At 40.0% G+C, this 20,728-nt stretch overlaps 1 protein-coding gene and 1 pseudogene across 3 annotated transcripts in view; both read right to left on the reverse strand.

The window, feature by feature from the left end:
- Positions 1-488: 488 nt before the first annotated feature.
- LOC113246840 (glyceraldehyde-3-phosphate dehydrogenase-like) lies at positions 489-7,165 on the reverse strand (annotated as a pseudogene).
- A 2,095-nt stretch (positions 7,166-9,260) lies between these two features.
- Positions 9,261-20,728, reverse strand: part of RGS7 (regulator of G protein signaling 7) — a 580,289-nt gene continuing 568,821 nt past the window's right edge. For all 3 annotated transcript variants that reach the window (XM_057315141.1, XM_057315142.1, XM_057315143.1), the window contains one exon: positions 9,261-9,948. In XM_057315141.1, the coding sequence (XP_057171124.1) occupies positions 9,898-9,948 (51 nt within the window). In that variant the 3' untranslated portion in view covers positions 9,261-9,897. The remainder of the gene's footprint in view (positions 9,949-20,728) is intronic.

Below are 20,728 nucleotides of genomic sequence, written 5' to 3' on the forward strand. Positions count from 1 at the left end.
TAACTCTTCTTTAAATGTTTGGTAGAATTCACCTGTGATGCCATCTTGCCCTGGACGTTTGTTTGCTGGGAGTTTTTGTGTACTGATTCAATTTCATTGTTGGTAATCAGTCTGTTCAAGTTTTCTATTTTTTTTCCTGCTTCAGTTTTGGTGGGTTATATATTTCTAGGAATTTGTCTACTTCTTCTAGGTTATCCAATTTGTTGGCATATCATTTTTCTTAATATTTCCTTATAATTCTTTGTATTTCTGTGGTGTCAGTTATTTCATCTTTCATTTCTTTTTTGGGGGTACAGTATACTGTATTGACGCTACATGACAAGGTAGGGCCCCCCCAAGTCGCTACTCTTCTTCAGGGTGTCTGGGATGGGAACTGTGGTCAGGAGATTCTGTGTGTTGGGAGATGAGTTGGTGTATGAACTCCCCAAAAGCTGAGGGCCTCTCTCTCTTCTTCTTGCTCTTGCTGGGGCTGGTGCTCCAGGGGGCTCTTACTTCTTGGAGGCCATATGGATCATAAGTTCCACCACCCAGTTGCTGAGGCCAAATTCACTGTTATGCCGGGAAATGAGCTTGACAAAATTGTCATTGAGAGCAATGTCAGCCCCAGCATCAAAGGTGGAAGAGTAGGTGTCACTGTGAAAGTTACAGGAGACAACGTGGTCCTCAGTGTAGCCCAGGATGCCTTTCCAGGAGCCCTTTGATGCCTGCTTCACCACTTTCTTGATGTCATTGTATTTGGCAGCTTTCTCCAGGTGGCAGGTCAGATCCACAACTGACACTTCGTGGGTAGAAACACTGAAGGCCATGCCAGTGAGTTTCCATTTAGCTCAGGGATGACCTTGCCTACAGCCTTGGCAACAGCAAAAGAAGAAAGGATGAGATGTTGTTCTGGGCAGCCCCTTGGCCAGCACACCACAGTTTCTGAGAGGGGCTATCCACTGTCTTCTGGGTGGCAGTGATGGCATGGACTATGGTCATGAATCCTTCCATGATGCCAAAGTTGTTATGGATGAACTTGGCCAGAGGGCTCAAGAGGTTGTTGATGCAGGAGGCATTGCTGACAATCTTGAGGGAGTTGTCATGCCTCTCATGGTTCATGCCCATCACAAACATGGGGGCATCAGCAGAAGGGGTGATAATGACGATAACCTTCTTGGCCCCACCCTTCAAGTGAGCCTCAGCCTTCTTCATGGTGGTGATAGATATTCCTGTTGGATTTTACTCTTTATGATTATATACTATTTTAAAAAATCTCTTGTTATATTCTTTGTTTTAAAATCTATTTTGTCCGATGTAAGCATTGGTACTCTGGCTTTCTTTTGGCATCCATTTGCATAATAAATGGTTCTTTAATCCCTCACTTTTAATCTGGGAGGTCTTTAGGTCTAAAATGAGTCTCTTGTATACATATAGATGTGTCTTGTTTTTTAATTAAGTCAGTAACCCTATGTCTTTTGATTAGAGCATTTAGTCCTATTACTTTCAAAGTAATTATTGATTGATACATACATATTGAAATTTTGTTACTTGTTTTATGCTTGTCTTTGTTCCTTTCTCCTCTTGCTCTCTTCTCCCCTGGTTTGCTGGCTTTCTTTAGTGATACACTTGGATCCCTTTCTTTTTATTTTTGGCATATCTATTACTGGTTCTTGAGTCTTGGTTACTATTAGGTTTGTATATAACATCTTATGCATATAGCAGTCTATATTAAGTTGATGGTCACTTAAGTTTGAACCCATTCTTTGCTCCTCTCCCCTGCATGGTTTGGTATATTGTCATACTTTGCCTCATTTTATTTTGTGAATCCCTTGACTGATTTTTATTGATATACTTAATTTTCCTGCTTTTGCACTTCTTACTTTTCTTGCTCCTGCTTATGGTCTTTCCTGTCCACTCCACGTGTCCCTGGTTATTGATAACTTGTTTTCTCTGGGAAGCTCTTTATCTCTCCTTCTATTCTGAATGATAACCTTGCTAGATAGAGTTCTCTTAGCTGCAGTTTTTTTTTTTTTTTTTTCTTTTAGCACTTTGACTATATCCTATCTCTCCCTTCTGGCCCTCAAAGTTTCTGCTGGGAAATCAATTTGTAGCCTTATAAAGTTTACCTTCTATATAACTGTTCTCTTTTTTCATGCTGCTTTAAAATTCTTTATCACTACTTTTTGCCATTTTAATTACTATGGGCCTGGTGTAGACCCTCTTGGTTTGATATTGTTGGGGGCTCTCTTTGTCGCATAGATATGGACTTCTGTTTTCTTTCCCAAATTTGGGAAGTTTTTAACGATTATTTCTTCGAATAAATTTTCTGACCCCTTTTCTCTTTCTTCTGGGATCCTTATAGCATGACTGTTATTACACTTTGGGCTGTTGCTAAGTTCCCTAAGTCTATTTCATTTTTTATTATATTTTTTCCTCTCTCCTCTTCAGCTTGATTGTTTTCCATTACTCTGTCTTCTAGGTCATTGGTCCAATTTTTCTGTTTCCTCTGGTCTACTATTTATTCCATCGAGTATATTTTTAATTTGATTTATTGAGTTCTTCATCTCTGATTCTTTCTTTCTTTCTTTCTTTCTTTCTTTCTTTCATGTTTTCTATCTCTGTGTTAAGGGTCTCACTGATGTCCTCTATTCTCAAGTCTGATAAGTCAATTTATGATCATTACTTTAAATTCTTTACGTATCTCCATTTTGTGATGGAGATTGCTGTGATTTTGTCTTCTTTTTCCTCCTTTTGTCTGACTCTCTGTCTCTTTTTCTCTGTGTTGGGAAAGTCCATTGCATCTGCTCTTGACAGTAGTGGCCTTATAGGGAAGAGGCCCTATAGCGCCCTGCAGCAATATTCCTCGTGTACCAGAGCCTGGCCCTTCAGGGGTGTCTCCTGTGTGTGTTGCATGGGCCCTGCCACCGTGGCTGAGCTGCTTTTGCCTTCGTCCGGTCATCTGCAATAGGTCCTTTGCCTGTTGTGGGCAGGGTTTGGTCCCTGGGTTGTAGTGGACCAGTCTGGGGCCTCCGTGGGCCTGAGTCAGACCGGGTATCTGCCAGAGATGCTGTAGCCCTGAACAGAGCAGGGCAGGCTCCCTGTGTTTTCCCCCGAGAAGCTTTCTTTGTTGGGTGGGCCCTGCAGCCAGAGTTGGGTTGGTGTATGTGGTTATCTACCCCTCTTCCAGGGGCAGATCACTTTGGAGAGGTCCTGGTCCCTGTTGGGGCTGCTTGCACATGGCGGGCTTGTGGCACTGGTTTGAATGGGCTCTGGTCAAGTGCATATTGGAGGTAGGTCTGGGGGAGGATGCAGGGGTAGGGTACCTGGTGTTAGCAAACTTTGTGCAGGTCTGCTGTGGGAGGGGACCTGGAGCTGAGGCCCGACTGGAGGGGGCGTGTCTGCAGGAGAATGGGAGGGTGGGGCAGTAGTGTTTGCAAGTTAGGTAGTGAATTGACACTTTGTTCCCACGGGTGTTCATGTGTTTAGGCTGGGGGTTGGGGGGGATGGCATCCACCAGCTCTTTTGTTCCTGTAGAAGTCTCCCAAAAGTCCCTGCTCCTCTATCACAAGCTCTAAGATTAGTAAAGAAACTCCCTCCCGTATGCCCCAGGCTTTTTTCCTTCTCGGAGCTGTTCGTTGTGCTGTCTCTTCAAGTGCAGGGACTCAGTTTTCTTTCACCCTCCTGGCTCTCCTACTCTTGAGCCTGTTTATTTTTAAGTTCAAGGGGTTAAAGCCTGGTGATTGTAAGAACTCATGAAATCATGCCCCTCTGGTTTTCAAAGCCAAATGTTATGGGGATCTTCCCTGCCTGGAGTGGCTGGTGTGAGGGTCTCCTTTCCCTTCTCCGCTCCACTGGCATATCTCCTCCCCCAAGAAAGTCCTGCAGGTTCATTAGCTCCTCGCCACATCTCCGCCCTTCCTACCCTCTTTGATGTGGCTTCTTCTCTATGTTTAGCTGTAGAGAGTCTGTTCGGCTTGTGTTCAGGTCAGTTTCTCAGTTATTTACAATGACGTCAGTGTTACTTTGTTGTATTCCTGGAAGGAGGTGAGTGTAGGGTCCTCCTGAAGAGGAAAATTGACCAGAGCAGGCCCAGGCCAGGAGGCCCTAGAAGATGGAAAGTTACTAACAATAAGCTAGAGATAACCAGAAGCCCTACTGGGAGCAAGAGATATCAGCCGTTTCTGCCTCTGCAAAAGGGCTTCCCGCCACAGGCTCCCTGTGCTACTGTTCCCGCCTGAAGCAGCCCCCACTCCCCCAGTTTCAACCCACCTACCAGCAGTCAGCAGAGCTCTTGGAGCCTGACTGCCTGCACTCCCGTTGCCCGGGGCCCAGAATTTGGAGCACGAGCTCCCTTGGGTCCACCGGCGTAAAATAAATCCGAGTTCTACTTCTCCGAGTGTCACTTGGTCTCTCGCCGGCCCGTTTCTTATTTTTCCGCAACACTCTTACTCCACCATGTTTCTCACAAGTCAAGTTGAATATAGAATTTTAAAATCAGACCTGACTTCTGACATTCCACATTTCCAAAAATAAATATAATGTCAATCGGACTTATATTACTTTGCTTCCTGGCAACTTCCGTGGTATTTTTTTCTGTTCTCTTTCATTAATAGTCTAAATCTTCACTATGAAACTCTTGGTGTATATTTATAAAAATAATCCTGCCTCCTCTTTTCTCACGTTTACTTACTTTATTGCTGTAAACATTTAAAAATACTGCTTGAGGCACTCTTCAGAGAGATCTTGTCTATTTCCTCTGGTGTTAATTCTTCCATTTGCTGTGTCATTCACAATGCTTATCCTTTTTTGTTTGTAAGCACACATTTCACACGTTTCTCCCATATTTGCTTTCATGGAAAATCGTAGTCTGTTTCCTAGCTCCAGGCCGGGGTGCATTTTATGCTCCAGGGAATGCTCTTGCATGCATGAGACCTTTCCTGCCCTGCACATGCTGGTGACATAACACTACCCTTTGTGTATGCAGGAAGATACGGGCACCATGGCCATTGAAAATGGCTTAGCTCTCTAGTAACCTCGGGAAGCGTGCAAAGCTCTGTTCATGGCACAGTGTGGGTCTGTAGCCATGAGTGTGGGAGACGTCCTGGCCACTGTCCCTGTACTTTCTGCTTGGCTCTCTGCCTAGCTCTCCAGTGCCAAGTGACTTCAGTCTCTGACAATACCAAATATTCCCTTTGGGTATTTTAGGAAATGGTTCCCTTTTTCACTTTCATTAGCAGCTATTTGTTTTTTTTATTTTGAAAATTTAAAACTCATTTCCATTTGGAGTGAAGGTTTTAGAATGTGTTTACCTTCATAACTATTAGATCTTAGCCTAGAGGAAGCTAAGACTCTTTCCAATCTTGTGCTAAAGCCATTAAGGTTTGCTATGAAAAAGAGGCACAAAGAGGGGCTTTTGTGCTTGAAGCCTTGAAGAAGTTTGGGAAGGCCAAAAGCAGGGAGAAATTAGGGAAAGAGGAGAGACACTGAGCCCTGCAAGTTGCAGTAGCTGTCATCAGATAGTTGGTTCCGTTATATGTCTGCTCCCCCCCAGGAAGCGCCAGGGCATATAGCGAGAATAACTGGTCTGCGGAACGGACTTGTGGACCTTAATGCGGTGTCACCCCACCGAGTCCGTTAAATTCCGGCAGCCTATGGGAAACTCTTCCAGATCCGCTTTCCATCTTGTAAGCCAAGCTTTCTATAGGCTGTGTAATACAACATCACCTGCTAAATGGTCAGTTTTCACTTGACTGGGACTATCACACAGCCTGGACTTGTCATGGAAGCAAGAGGCTGCAGAGTCTCTAAGACCTCCCACGACAAATCATTCAGTTTGCTTATACTTAATACCCACTTCCCTGGTTGGTCCGCGAGGACTCTGGAAATCTAGTGTGTGGGGAAGAAGTTCCTCTCCTTATACTTTGGGGCCAGACAACTGTTATCTTGCATTGAGAAAGAGTGATGATTTTACCCCTGCTACATTATCACTGCCATCTGGCCTCCCCTCCACCTCTAGCTCACATTGGCTTTGTTCCTACAAGTTTCCATCATACATTCAGGTGAGGTCCCAGATGCTCTCTAACAAACCCTATTCCTATTTTCCAGAGATGCGGTTTCCAGAATTCACTTGTTCAGGATGCAGTCTCCTTAACTTAGCTAAGTTTCACTTTTTGGTCACCCTTTTGGTACCAATGCTTTATTGACTCCATAGGGTTGGTTACAAACCCACCATCACACCTGATGCTCTCCAGGTCTTTGCCCTGGTCTCTGGTATACGGATTCACCACTTGGCTTTGGCCTTCTGAACTTCAAACCAAATCATTCCACTTGAGCTAAGAGGGGTGTTTGAACATGTCTTTTATCTTTTTAGAAAAACAACCTTTTGGAGAAAAAGAGGGAAGAGATTAAGGTAAATATTATTTTTTGACTTCTAATTATGTACCTCATTCTGTGCTTGGTAATTTAGATGCATTGTCTTGTTCCTCCAACCAGTACTGAAGTTAGATATTATTAACCTTTAAAAAGATAACAAACACACTCCCAATTTATTTGATTTCTGAACAAGTTGAAATGATTGAGGTCTCATAACTTAATAAAGACAAAGATTTATTAATCAGTTTATTAATTATGGAGTACTCATGTCTACCCAGCAAGTAACGACCTTTGTAAAGATGAAGTTGTAAACGCATTACATTTCAGCTGTAAGGAAACTTTTCCAGGTATTCAAGGGCATATACAACAGTTTCTGACTTAAACTGATTCTTAAATAATGATGTCTTATGTTTGATATATCATTTGGCATCTTTTTAAAGGTTAATTTGGAGTATAAAATTCTGAATAAAAAGATACAAAAACATGGTCGTACGCAAGAAAATATGTGGGATACATTTGTATGATACACGACTTAGATCTCTCTCCATCCTTTACATTCATCAAATTCTTTGCTATCTCTGTTTTCTTAAGATGGCTTAGAGGATGGATGGGTAGATCTGGTTACCTCCTGTTGATGATTTAGAGGGTGTTAGAATATGCAAAGGGACAGTCATGGGCAACAGTAAAGTCATTGGCTATTTCAACACGCTCTTTCAAGTATGTAATGAAGAACCCACAAATCCTATGTGTGGAGACAGTCCGTGCACGCACCTGGACTAAATCGATGCCGGTAGCCAAGACTTGCTTTCCACATAGACCAGAATTACTCAGAAACCATCACACATCCCTCAGGAGAAGCGAGCACTCAGCCAGGAGAACAGGACGAGGCATGTGCAAGTCTCGAGCAGCAACATCTACTCACACACGTGTCATGATGAAAAGGGAGCAGTTTTTTCTCTCATTTATTTTCCTGGCACCTGACAGAGGTAGAGTTGCTGACCATATTTCTGCTACTGTTATTCAATCGGAAAACCCATTGTAGCTCCCCAGAAAACACTGCTGTAAACATCGCAAAGGGAAGAATCAGGCCAAGGCAATTTAGAGGGTGAATTAAATAGTTTTGCAGTTGAGTGTGGAAACTCCGGGCTGCTTCTTCAGGGGGAAACTTTTTAAGTTGTGTTAAGGTAGAAAAAGACTTCTTAAAAACCATTTATTCATTGGAAACTTGAGAGCTTTTTCTTCTGTGCCAGAGTGGGGTAGAGACAGTTGCCACATGCTTATCTGAGTGAACTGCAAGAAAGCCAACATTTTTCTAAATGCTTCTCCTAAAATACGCTATTTCGTATCCTGAGCCTTGTCTAAACCCTGTTAAATGGAGTCGTTAGGCTGTTTAAAGGTTTTATATCCTTGAACTCAAACGGACTCGCATGTTTACTAGGAGCTCCCGACTTGGGGATACTTGCTTGGATATTTCTCTTTTCTGACCTCTTGCCATTCTTACATCTTTGATTTCTGCATACATTTGTGATTTAAAATTTTCAGTAAGGATGGGCACCTAAGGAATGACAATTTGAAAGAGGTAGCCTCCAAAATAACCAATCCTATTTGTGCAAGTAATCGGTTATTGCTTTCTTTCAAATAATGTTTTCAAATACTGTTTCTGCTACATGGTGTTTCAATCTAGCGTCCGTGCCTCTGCCCCAGGCTGTCCTGAGTGCGGTGTTTCCAAGGGAGAACACCTATATGTTCGGATTTATGTGTGTGTACTTTATGTTCTCCTTTTAAAAAGTCACAGGGCATATAGCTAAACCTTTTCTAAATCTTAAAGTAAATACAGTGTTCTGATTATTGTCCATGTACGTATTTCTCCTATCAAGTCTCTCCCATTTCGTGACAGTTCTATACACTAGCTCACAGACTCACAACTAACTTCTCACAGATGTTGGTACTTTCTTCCAGAATTTAACTTTACCAACAGTAATTAAGAATTACATTAATTACAATAACTACTTTTTTCTTTTTTAAATATCCAGAGTCTGCAGTGCCTGTGTGGATGCAAAAGGAAACAAGGTAAGCTTGTCTCCCCACTGTGACCACCTCTTAAAGGGAGTCAGGTTTCTCTTCTAGGGTCCATGGGTGAGTTTCAGAGGGTATTCTGTGAATGCCCTAAGATTTACGGCACATGCTTCCTATGTCAGAGTGTATAGGGATTTTCATTTACATTTTACCAAAAGAAGTTGTGTGGTGGAGTGGGTTGGTGTGGTGTAGGGGCTCTGGAGGGAGACTGCCTGAACTTGTTCACCAGCTCACTACACGGCTGTGTGACTTAGAGCAGCTTCCCTGGCCTCCCTCTGCTTCAATGGTCTCAAAATTGCAGAAACGATCTTATAGGGCTGCTGTGAGAATGAAATGTGAGGACTTTATGGGCATGTAAAGCCCATACTACTGAGGCAGGTACTTATGAAAGATTACTAATTACCACTGTGTTCTCAAAAGAATTAGTAACCACCAAAGTGTTAAAAAGTCGCTGATTGAAGGCATTTTTAGAATTATACTTTAAGGAAAAATACCAGTTCCTGAGTGGGGAAGTCATACTCAAACCTAATTCTCATAGAAATAGCCATTAGCAAAACACAGAGATGCATATTCAGAATGAGGTTGAAAGGCCTGGGAAAAAGCTCTAAAAATGTCGACGGCCAATTTGTGTTGGTCTTGAACGGGAGAAAAAGCATCTACCTGGTCCTGGGTTAGTCCCCAGGGAAACACTTTCTGTCAGCTCCTGACTATGGTACCGTCTAAACTGCCTTAAAGCCCTGAAATAAACATTCGGGGTGATAGCTTAAAATTTCATTTGTGGATGCTTTCTCACCATTTTGTCAGCACGCAGAAGTCAAAAGTTACAAAAACAACGAGATTCTGCATCTTTTAATGAAAGATAAAACAACAATATAAACATACACAAATTTACAGAGAAGGGATCAACTTTAATACAATTGGAGTAAAAGGTGTTTCTTATTTAAATATGGTATAAAAATAAATGCAAGAAACATTAACCGAGAATGTACAGACAACAAAGACATGAGCTTGTTTCCGACTGTGAACACATTGGTGAAATGAAACTTTCTGTGCTAATTTATTGTTTAGTAAATGTGAAGCCATATGTATACTTATTAATATATGTTTTTTCTGTTACAATTCTTCCAGTTTTTGACTGAGTGAATTTTCAGTGAACTGTGTGTTTAGCAGAAGCTTTAAGAGAAAGAGAAAGAAAAAAAAAGGTTTACTTCACTTGAACTTGTTAAAAAGGAAAAGACACAGATCGAGCTTAGTACAGGAGAAAGTAAGCAGACAACATTGTGAAATGGAGGCATTGAGATGGTAGAGTCACTGGGAATGGCGATGCCCTCGTGTACACAAAGAGAGAACAATTCAGGTCCTTTGCTCATGCAACATCTTGGTCTAATGTCCTCTGCTCCAGGTAACAACAAAGAGCTACAAAGTATATGCAATGACTCCAGGCTGCTTCCATGCTACAAGGTGATCCTTTTAGTAAGACTGAACGAGGCTTGTTAACCTCTTTGACGTGAGAGATTTCCCCTGAGAAAAAATATAAAACACAGAAAAAAAAACAACAACAGTATGATCACTGAAAACCTGCTCTGAGTAGCATCTCTTTACTGCAGCTGATTTTTGTGCACAGGTCAAAACGGAACCCCTTAGATACATCTTAGTTCAAACTTCCTCCCTCCACCAACACATCAGACAAAATGACCTGCCCCTCTTTCCACCCTCCCACCCCTCAACCCACTACCTCCCCACTGCAAACAGACTGATGGGTTCACAGCACAGATTAGCAAATAATAAAACATGTCCATAAACGTTTCATCAAGGCTTAGCAATGATGCAACACCTAGATTTGCAACTGGTTATAAACATGTTAAAACAAACCTTAGTTAACTGCTCTGAAAGTACCAATGTGAATGCATTCTTGTTGAATTGCTGGAATGAATGTCATGTTTACAAATATCTAGATATGCAGAGGGTATGATTTAATTAAACAAAATTCATTTTTAAAGGTGTAATTGGTAGAAACTCAAGATTGAGTCTGTCCCCCATCTTATACGGTAATGGAGAAAAAGATGCCAATTACACATCTACAGATAAAAGTCTATTTGCCCCCTACTTCTAACCAGACATCTTCCTATCCTTTTCCACCAGATTTCCTCCAACTCCAACCCCATAAAAATCCCATATATCCTGATTCCATATATTGTGTTAATACCTAGAGTACATATTTACTTTTTTGAAATCTTGAAAGCCAACACTGCCCCTATTAATACTAGTACCCTAGAGAGATAAAAAAATTTTTTAATTTCTGATCAGAGTTGCAGATTGTCAATTGGTGGTTTCTGTCTTATCTCTCATTTTATATGTTCTAGTAATAAAAATAAGATGGTTCACTTATTTGAATGGAATTTGTCTTTTTCAGAGTATAACATAATAAGGTAAAGTCAAAAGCTTTTATGAGAAATATAATCCTTTAGTAATAAACTACTCATTCAGTAGTCTTGATTTACTACCTAATATGGATCAGAGTTTGATGACAGGCAGTGTGGTGTTGGGAGAGAAATGATCACTCATGGCCATATTTGGGGACAGGGCAATATGTTTAAGAAATGATCAATAATTTTAAAATCAAGCTTTCTTTACACACGTCACAGTAACTGACAAGGGCCCTGTGGCTGACAGGGATAGCAGCAATGGAAAATCAAGCACCATTTTCTTTTAATTGGGGAAAAAGTTTCAAAACTTAGCATCTAGCAACTAATAGTAGAGAATACCTTCCCGCTGGCTATGCTTTAGTCACTTTATGGAAGGAAAAGAAGAAAAGAAAAAGCAGTTCGCTAACAAGAAACCCTACTTTACGTTGTATGTTGGCCTTATAAACGATATGTTTTGCTTCTTCCTGCCACCCCTTCTGTGCTTGTCTTCTCATCCGTAAAATGGGGATAATTACAGTACCTACTTTTTTCTGAAGAATAATGAAACTAAATTGCTTAAAACTATTCTTGGAACATTTTACGTGCTAAGTTTATGTTGGCTATTATCTCACTATATTATTACTATTATTGTTTTTGTTAAATGCTTTCTCATTAGGACACTGACCCCAAAGTCTATTCGGACTCTATAAGGGCATAAAGTTGCTAATATATTGGAATCTAAAATTATACTGCTTTTCCATCCTAAACCTGGGCAATAGGCTGATCAGATAATGCTGGAATCTAAAAGCTATCTTTCTATACTTGAAGACCACACGATTGCCACGTGGACGACTGCATTCATTTCTTGTGCTATTGATGTAAGTGTGCACGTGAGTTTATGTATATTTATTCTGAGGCTGAATAATGTATTTTTAAAAAGAGCTTACTGTTTCTAATGCCATATATGGGATGGAAAAATGCCATATTGGTTGAGGCATAAGAGTGAATGCTTAAATAGCAGAGGAGGGGGAAGATGCTAATTTAAAATTGTTACTTTTAAAACTGCAGATTAGTGTGATTTGTTAAAAACTACTGGGAAGAAGAACGAAATAGTCACGTTGAAATAGAAAGTCATTTGAAACTCATATAATCATTTTTTATTTGGACTGTGAAAATTACTGTCATCTTTGTAAATCTAATAAATATTAACATGGCTCTCTTTCTACAGATTTTTGAAACATCCTTGAAGCTATTAGTACTTGGCCTGGTATGGGTTTCATTAAAAAGGGGGTGAGTTACAAGGTTAGCTTGACAAGCTGTTGTCCTAGGAGATAATTAAAAAATACTCATTCTTAGAAATCCATAGAAAAGCACAGGCTTACAGTCTACTTGGGGACTTGTGATAATAGGAAAACAGAACAGAAATGGGAAACAGTCACCCGGTGGAACACTTTGTGTGTTATGGTCTTACCAAATACGTAATAGGGATATTTGTTATGTGCATTGAGAAAACTAAAAGGCAAATTTGGGTATGACTAACAGTAAAAAAAAAAAAAAAAAAAAAGGTTTACACGCCCCAGTCTGGGATCAAAGTCAATAGCCCAGGTGCCCAACGAGTCACGTGAACTTGAAGATCTAGATCATTGGGCTCTATCTGTAAACCCTGTGAAAAATTCTGGGAAAACCAGACAGGCACTATTTTAGTGCACAAGGAAATACAGTTGCTCACTCTACTGGAAAATCTTAAATTAAAAAGAACATTGGTCTTTTCTTGCAGGTAGGAAAGGATGTATTTAGACATCCGCTGTTTATAAAACTCCTTTTCAGTGTGGATCCTCGGGGCTGTACTGAATCAACCCCTGCCAACTAACTTTTCATGATTTTTCTAAGTTGAAGAATCTGAGAAATTTTTACAGCTAAGTTCTAAAATCTTTTTTTTTTTTTTTAAAGATTTTATTAATTTATTCGACAGAGATAGAGACAGTCAGCGGGAGAGGGAACACAAGCAGGGGGAGTGGGAGAGGAAGAAGCAGGCTCCCAGCGGAGGAGCCTGATGTGGGGCTCGATCCCAGAACCTTGGAATCACGCCCTGAGCTGAAGGCAGACGCTTAACGACTGCGCCACCCAGGCGCCCCTAAGATCTAAAATCTTAATTCTGGAAACCTGCTTACAACTGAATTCTGTATGAATAATATTTACTTTTAACCAAATCCCTATATATGTGTTATGTCATTTATACCCTTTCTTGTCAGATTCTAAAGAAAAAGGATTACACTGGGAACAGCACTCCATAGAGAAAGACAAAGACAGGAACTCAGAACAAAACAAAATAGAACGAAAATTCAAAATCCTATGAGATGTTGTACTGTCCAGCTCATGGGCAAAAAGCTAAAAAAGCAGCACATAATCAATTTCAGGACAGAAATACAGCTCAGAGTTTTGCTGGCACCTAAGTGAATACGGACCACCTGCCTAATCTACAATAGTTGTTACATAAAGTCATATGAACAAGGAGAGTTTTCTGGTCCCTCACAGTAAAACTTCACCTCTTAAATGCCCCATAGAGATTCCGTTAGCGTCAGGAAAATATCCACCTCCCCGCCCCCCCCCCCCAAAAAAAGTCAGAGCAAGCAACCTATGTGTTTGGTAACTACCTAAGGTAACTAATAGTTAAAAATTTTACATGATTTTAAAAATGTTTCTTGTTCTAAAGTAGTGACAGAAAGTTGACAATAAGGCACTGTGAGTTGGTAGAAATGGACATGACAGCCAGGCTCACAGCGCCAGTCTGAGAGCCTGGGGCACTAGGGAGATGGAGGCCGTTCTCTGCCGTCCTTTCCTGCAGAAAGGGGGAGAGAAGGCAGAGAAGCCACACGTGCTTGGGTGACTAAGCCACTTGTTTTACTACTGTTGTAAAAACACACAGCAGTCTTTCCTGCTCTACAGGACACCAAACAGACTGAGAAGAAATGAAGGGGTAGGATGTATAGAAGAGAGCCATGAAAGAGCTTAAAGAGAAAAGGAGGGGATTATCAGCATCTTTTGGATTAAAAAAAAAAATTGTAACCTCTTCTCTCTTGCATTCTCTTGCAATTCCAACTTGCACGTGTCCTGTCAAAGCCTCCTTGTCTCTGTTCTATGTTGCTGTAGACTCAGAAGTCCATTCTAGAATGTCCTGTAGGCTCCAGAGTGAGGGAGCCAGAATAAGAAACTGCACGTCTTGCTATCTGAGTGTGTGTTGGTGTATGTGACCCATTGTCTGAGCGGAGGCCCAGCCCCACTGCGTGTGGTGAGGAGCTGAGTGCTTGGCGATAATGTGGCACTGTGGTACCAGACACAGGTGGGCGATTCGAGACACTGCACTTAAGGGTACTATCTGTTCTTCTGCTCTCATGTTGAAAAATGCCGTTTCACTTACAAATACCATTGCCTTTGACCGGATTCCAAAATCCTTCCTAATCTGGCTTTCCCGGCCTTTCAAACTGCCTATCGTCGCCCCACAAAATGGTTCTTCGCACCTGCTGTTCTATCAGCTTGGGTCACCTACCCATGGTGGTAGATAACCGTTCAGATTCTGCCCACTTCTCAAAGATGACTTTCTTATCCAAGTCCTTGCTGGAGCCTTCTAACTGCCCCCTAAAGCCCTCTGAGTCCCTCTCCGGACTCTCTTGCCCAGAGAATCAGAACTAGCATATTTACAAGCCATTTTGTATAACTCATCAAGTCAACTGGCTTTGTGAAACCATCAACAGTTGTTAAACAGCATTAACATTACAGAATCCCCCAGTACATACTAGATTCTTTGCATGAGTTGAGTTCCTTGGCTGAAATCATAATTTTAAAAATAAGCTTCTAGAAACTAAGGTAATGAGACTCAAATGTCTTGGGTTAACTTTTGACGTAAGGGAGGAGAGACATAGTGGATTGAGAGATGGGGAACACTGGTCCCACCCTAAATACTGACTAACTGACAGATTCTGGGCCTGTTTAACCCTTATTTTAGAAAGCTCTTCCCTGCTTGAAATGAAACCAGTTCTCCTGGGTAAACTTGCAGTTGGGTTTACTGAACATGTGAATAATTTAACGAAACTATGGAGAGTGTCAGTTCCCAGAAAGTTAAAGATAAGCTCAAATCGTTGAGAAGAAGGAAGAAATGAAGGAAGGAAGGAGGGAAAGAAGGAAGAAGAAAAGGATTCTATATCTAGTTTGCGAGCTGCTATATGTAATGTGGAGGACTGAAAAAATTCTACTGTTATGTACTAAAAAGAGAGGGCTTAGGAACACATTTACATTTAAACATCTATTACTAGCTTCCTGTTTGGATTGAGAAAGAACGATTAAAGCCAAATACTTTCCTCAGTTTAAAATGTTTTCCTAAAATAAAAGTAGTGTATAACCATTAGAAAAAATGGGGAAAACATAGAAAAATATAAAGAATAAATAAACATTACTTGAACACAGTTTTTTTACATACTAATATGTCATTCTATTGTTTTTACAAAAATGTTTTAATTTTTTACAAAACTGAAATTATACTGTGCATAGTATTGGCTTATTATGGGTAACACACATATTACAGTGATTAAATTTTAATCAATTATTCATATTATATGTTTTTTTCTAAAATAATGTTTTGTCCAAATTCATTGCATTAGTGGGTAAGGAGATCAATTTAGATAGATGCTACCAATATGATGAAAAAAATGAAATATGATAGAATAGCTTGGAATATATCAAAGTGCATCACACATAATAAGGGAATGTACTGTTTCTGAGGTGTTATTTTAGTTACACATATAAACACACACAAGCAGTTTATAAAGTAATACAATATATACACGAACACAATCACACATGCAGGACTGTGTCGAATGTGGCTGGCAATAAAAAAAGATGCAAGCCAGTGCTCTCAAGTCTAACTTTTCACAGCTGCATAGTATCCATCAGGGAGGTTTACCTTACTGTCTGTAAGAAATCGTAACAATGTAAACTGCTCTACCTTAAGGTTGTGTTTTGTATTTGGCAGTTACATGATGCAACGAACATTCTCGTATGCATGTAGGTTTTCTTAGAATTAAATTATTAGCAGTTGAATTACTGACTGAAAGTCCAAGATGAATTTTGAAACTTTAAACAAAACTTTGAGCAGCTGTTCAACAGTACTTTTGAAAATTTTTTGAAACAAAATTTTGAAACTTAAACAAAACTTTAAAGTTTTGTTCAAAAAAAGTGTTTAGCAATTCATATTCCTGTTAACGGTGTATGAAGTCACTGATTTACTTACCCCTTTTCTCACACTAGATATTATATTAAAACTAACCTATTTGGAGGTAAAAGTTATTTTGCTGCTTTTTAAATTATACTTGGCTATTAATGAAGATAGATTTTTGTTCTCATCTACTTATTGACTATTTGTATCCTTCTTAAAGTGTTCAAATGCTTTGTCCATTGTTCTAATGGCACATTGTTCTGATTATTCCCCATGTAAAGTATGTTAGCTTTTTGCCATGTACAAGCTCACGAGTTTACCAGACCTGAGGACAGGAGGTTGCTGTAACAAAGGTTTGTGGAGTGAGACATGGAGTGGTCTTTCGTGGTACCTCTGTGGCCGAGACAGAGAAGGGTGAAGCTCCTAACAAAACAGTTATCTCCAAGATGTGCTAGTTATTGGAGTAGTAGAAATCTGCCTTCCTCTCTGTTCTTTTCTTTTCTTTTTTTTGACTTTATTTATTTATTTGAGAGAGAAAGAGCACAAGCAGTAGGGAGGAGAAGCAGACTCCCCACTGAGCAGGGAGCTGGACATGGGACTCAAACCCAGGAACCTGGGGTCAGGACCTGAGCCAAAGGCAGCCTCCTAACAGACTGAGCCACCTACGTGCCCCTTCCTCTCTGTTCTTTATGGCATTTTAATAAGTTATTTTCACTATTAAACTGATGTGGTTCTGATAAAATGTACGTATGATGCAAATTTGGTAATCTTGGTTGAAAGGCTGGCTAACAAAGAAATACTCTAGAAACTTATGTAAAGCTATAACTCACAAGATGAGTTTAATGAAAAGAAAGATAAAGAACCAAACTTAGATTAAAATAAACAAACAATAAACCAAAATTCTAGCAGTAAAAGACAAGATTGAGGAGCTCTCATCTGAACTTCTGAGGGAAAAAAAATGTTTTTTTAAAAAAGTTCAAGCCCCATATGACTACATTTTATTTTTAAAAGTTTTTAATTTTTAAAATTCCAATATAATTAACATACAGTGTTATATTAATCTCAGGTGTACAATCGGATGATTCAACAATTCTACACATGACTCAGTGCTCATCATGATTAAGGAGCTCTTAATCCCCTTCACCTGTTTCACCCATTCCCCCCCCCATCTCCCCTCTGGCAACCACCAGTCTGTTGTCTATATTTAAGAGTCTGTTTTTCTTGGTTGTCTCTTTTTTTCTTTTTCATAAAGAGAGCATTTGTGTGTCCAGGTTCTATTAGGCAAGGAAATACAACCATGAAAATGATGGCGTTTCTTCCTTCAAGGAGTTCATAGTTTCGTTTGAAATTTTTGTTTTATTTTGTAAATTTAAATTCAATTAATTAACATATAATGTTATTATTAGTTTCAGAGGGAGAGTATAGTGATTCATCAGTCTTATATAACACCCAGTGCTCATTACATCATGTGCCCCCCTTAATGTCCATCCCCCAGTTACCCCATCAAATGACTACATTTTGACATGGCTGCTGTGAGCTGGGGAGGGGGAATTGATGCAATTTTCAGGCTGGTTTATAAAAGTTCTATGACGTTCTTTCTTCCTATTTCCTTTCCTACTGGAAGACAATAGTCCCAGTCTCTGCCGGTTGGGTTACATTTCAAGTACTGTGTTCAGGAATGTTCTGGGGGACTGCTGACAGACTGGAGCAATGTAGGAGGTTAGCAACTAAGATGATGAAAGAACAGGAGATTATTGGATTAAAAGTATTAGAAATACACTTTCCTGATGCAGGTCTCACTCGAATTTAATTTGATAGCAATTTTTAAGGCATCTTCACTTTATTGAGTCTTATTAAGCGTTCAATTTAGTTTTCACAGAAATGTCTTTTTTCTTTTCATACTCAAATTTCAGCAGCTAATATATTTAAATAAATTTTGTAATTACTATCAATTCAGTTATGATAAACTCAACATGGGAACAAACACAACGGACTCTTAACCATATAATTCAACTGGTGGTTGCACAATGGGCACAGCCGGAGAACAGCCCCTGAGCTGTGACATTCGGAGTACCCTTGGCATCGACCAGTGGAGGGAGGACAGCATTGGTTAGTCCAGGGCTGTGGTTTTCAGAGTGTGGTCTCAAAGCCAGTAGGAACAGTGTCACTTAAGAATTAGTTAAAAATGAAAATTCTTGGATCCCACAAGAAAACTACTATTCAAACCTCATGAGAGGTGAGGTCTAGCAATCTGTCTTACCAGGTGTTTCCGCTGCAGTCAAATGTGAGAACCACTGATCCTGGTAAGGAGAGGTCAGGTAGGAATGCTCCTACGTGGATCACAGTTCTTAAACATTACTGTTCTGATGTGTTTGTAACAAATGCAAATGGAGGGATCAAAAGAAGGGGGGAGAGAAAAACGACTGACTCAGTTTATCTGGGATGAAGTCATGGAATCTCCATTTTCTAAGTCCCTGGTGATTTTGACATACGGGATATGGGTAGTTGAACCGCACAAAAAAATAATGAATTAGAGATTTTAGCTCAAGGAAGTAAAAAGAACACTTGAGAGGACTTGGTGTAACCACACCTTCAAGTAGTTCGATAGCCGTCTAGATCCAGAGGAATGTTTGTTATTTTGTCCGGTTCCAGAGACAGAACTAGGGTCAATACATGGAAGTTACAGAAAAGTAGACTATGCTGAAAATAAGAAGCGGATTTCTAGGAGGTGGTGTGGGCTGTCTGCACCACCTAAGGGTCCCACAAATTCTCTGGAATTTGTGAGCCAGCAAATGCTAGATGCTTCCTTGTCACCGAGGCCACAGAAGAGATTCCCGCAGTGGCCTGGAGACTGGGCCTCGGGAACTGTAGCCTGTAAACTCCTTTCCAATTTGGAGGCTCCAAAAAAAATTCATCTTTCTCAGTATCTCCCCAGAGTAACTTGAAGACAACTTTTAAAATTAGAAAAGATAAAAACTTTCCAGTTGCTTTTACTTTCTGGTATTAGAAGTACGTTCCTTCTAGATATTTGTAAGTATATTTCAAGTGAATTGTCTTGATAATAGAAGCTTGTTATTCCCCTTTGTAACTCAGCTATGTCTACTGGGTAATTTTTCCATTGTTGATGAAACAGATGGGAAAACAATCTTTAATATCAAAGCAAATAAACTGAAATGACTTGATAAACCAAAAAAAGAATAGCGGAAATTTTCTTCCCCAGAAATTATAGTCAGTGCAGTTTAGTAATGGTGTTTTAAATTTCCAATAACTACCACAAGACTATCTTAAAAATGGTCTTTTCTGGTGGAAATTACAGGTGTAAGTATTGTATTTAGAGTTGTCCAGTGTTTTCTCTTATTACTATTAGATCCTGGCCATTGAAAAACAACAATGGAAAAAACAGCCATCAACCCATGCAGAGGACATGGGATTTTGCCCAGTCTGGGCTTGCACTGCGGTACCTGGCAAATGCCCAAGAAAATGCAGCAGGGCATCTGTAGAACTGAACACAATATATCTATGTCTATAAACATGTATGCAATTTACATTACGATGTCTAGTGTTTATCTGTTTCAAATTGCTTATTTTAGTTTTGTTGCCTCTAAGCACTAGCAAAAAGTACGGAGAAGTAAAAATCATACCCATGGCTTGTCATCAGCATAAAAATGGCTTTCTTTTCTGAAAAACGTTTCATAAAGGAATACCGACAAACACATAATGATGGTACGTGTGGCTTTAGAACGGGTAAGTGAAAAGAAAGAAATGGCTTGGTGAAGCTATAGGGCTGCCTAGTAGTGACATCATATCTAGAAATAATTAACATATGAATCTCCCATTGGTGGAAATTAAATTTAGACATCATAGACAGGCCTAATCTTTTTTTTTTTTTTAAAGATTTTATTTATTTATTTGACAGAGACAGCCAGTGAGAGAGGGAACACAAGCAGGGGGAGTGGGAGAGGAAGAAGCAGGCTCCTAGCGGAGGAGCCTGATGTGGGGCTCGATCCCATAACGCCGGGATCAAGCCCTGAGCCGAAGGCAGACGCTTAACGACTGCGCCACCCAGGCGCCCCAGGCCTAATCTTTATCAATTTTAGGCTCAATTCGTATTTTCCTAGCTATGTAAAATAAGTTCATAGCAAGAATATGCAAACATATTGCCTTTAGATCATGCATCAAAATCTATTTAAATCTATGTAATTTTATTCAATTCTATTTAACTCAATGAGATAATTGAGACTGATACCGAGATTTGGTTGACTATCTGCAAGTACTCTCCCAAACACTGTAAGGCTAAGTACATAAGCAGCAACATTTCACATGCTCCTGCTTTACTCAGCTACAACCCTGTAACTTAACATAAGATTCAGTTCGTATTTCAGTAATATTCCAAGTTTACGTATTTTCAAATAAAATCAAAGCGATAATGTAAAATTATGTATTAACTATTATATAACTCTTATAATTTATTTTTAAAAAATATTTTATTTATTTATTTGAGAGAGAGAGAGAGAGCGTGATTGGGAGGGCAGGGGCAGAGGGAGAAGGAGAGGGACAAGCAGACTACCCATTGAGCAGGGAGCCCTATGTGGGGCTTGATCTCAGGACCCCAAGAGCATGACCTGAGCCAAAGTCAGACACTTAACCAACTGAGCCACGCAGGTGCCCTACAACTCTGATAATTTTT

The sequence above is a fragment of the Ursus arctos genome, unplaced genomic scaffold, assembly GCF_023065955.2.
Source record: "Ursus arctos isolate Adak ecotype North America unplaced genomic scaffold, UrsArc2.0 scaffold_2, whole genome shotgun sequence".
NCBI lineage: Eukaryota > Metazoa > Chordata > Mammalia > Carnivora > Ursidae > Ursus > Ursus arctos.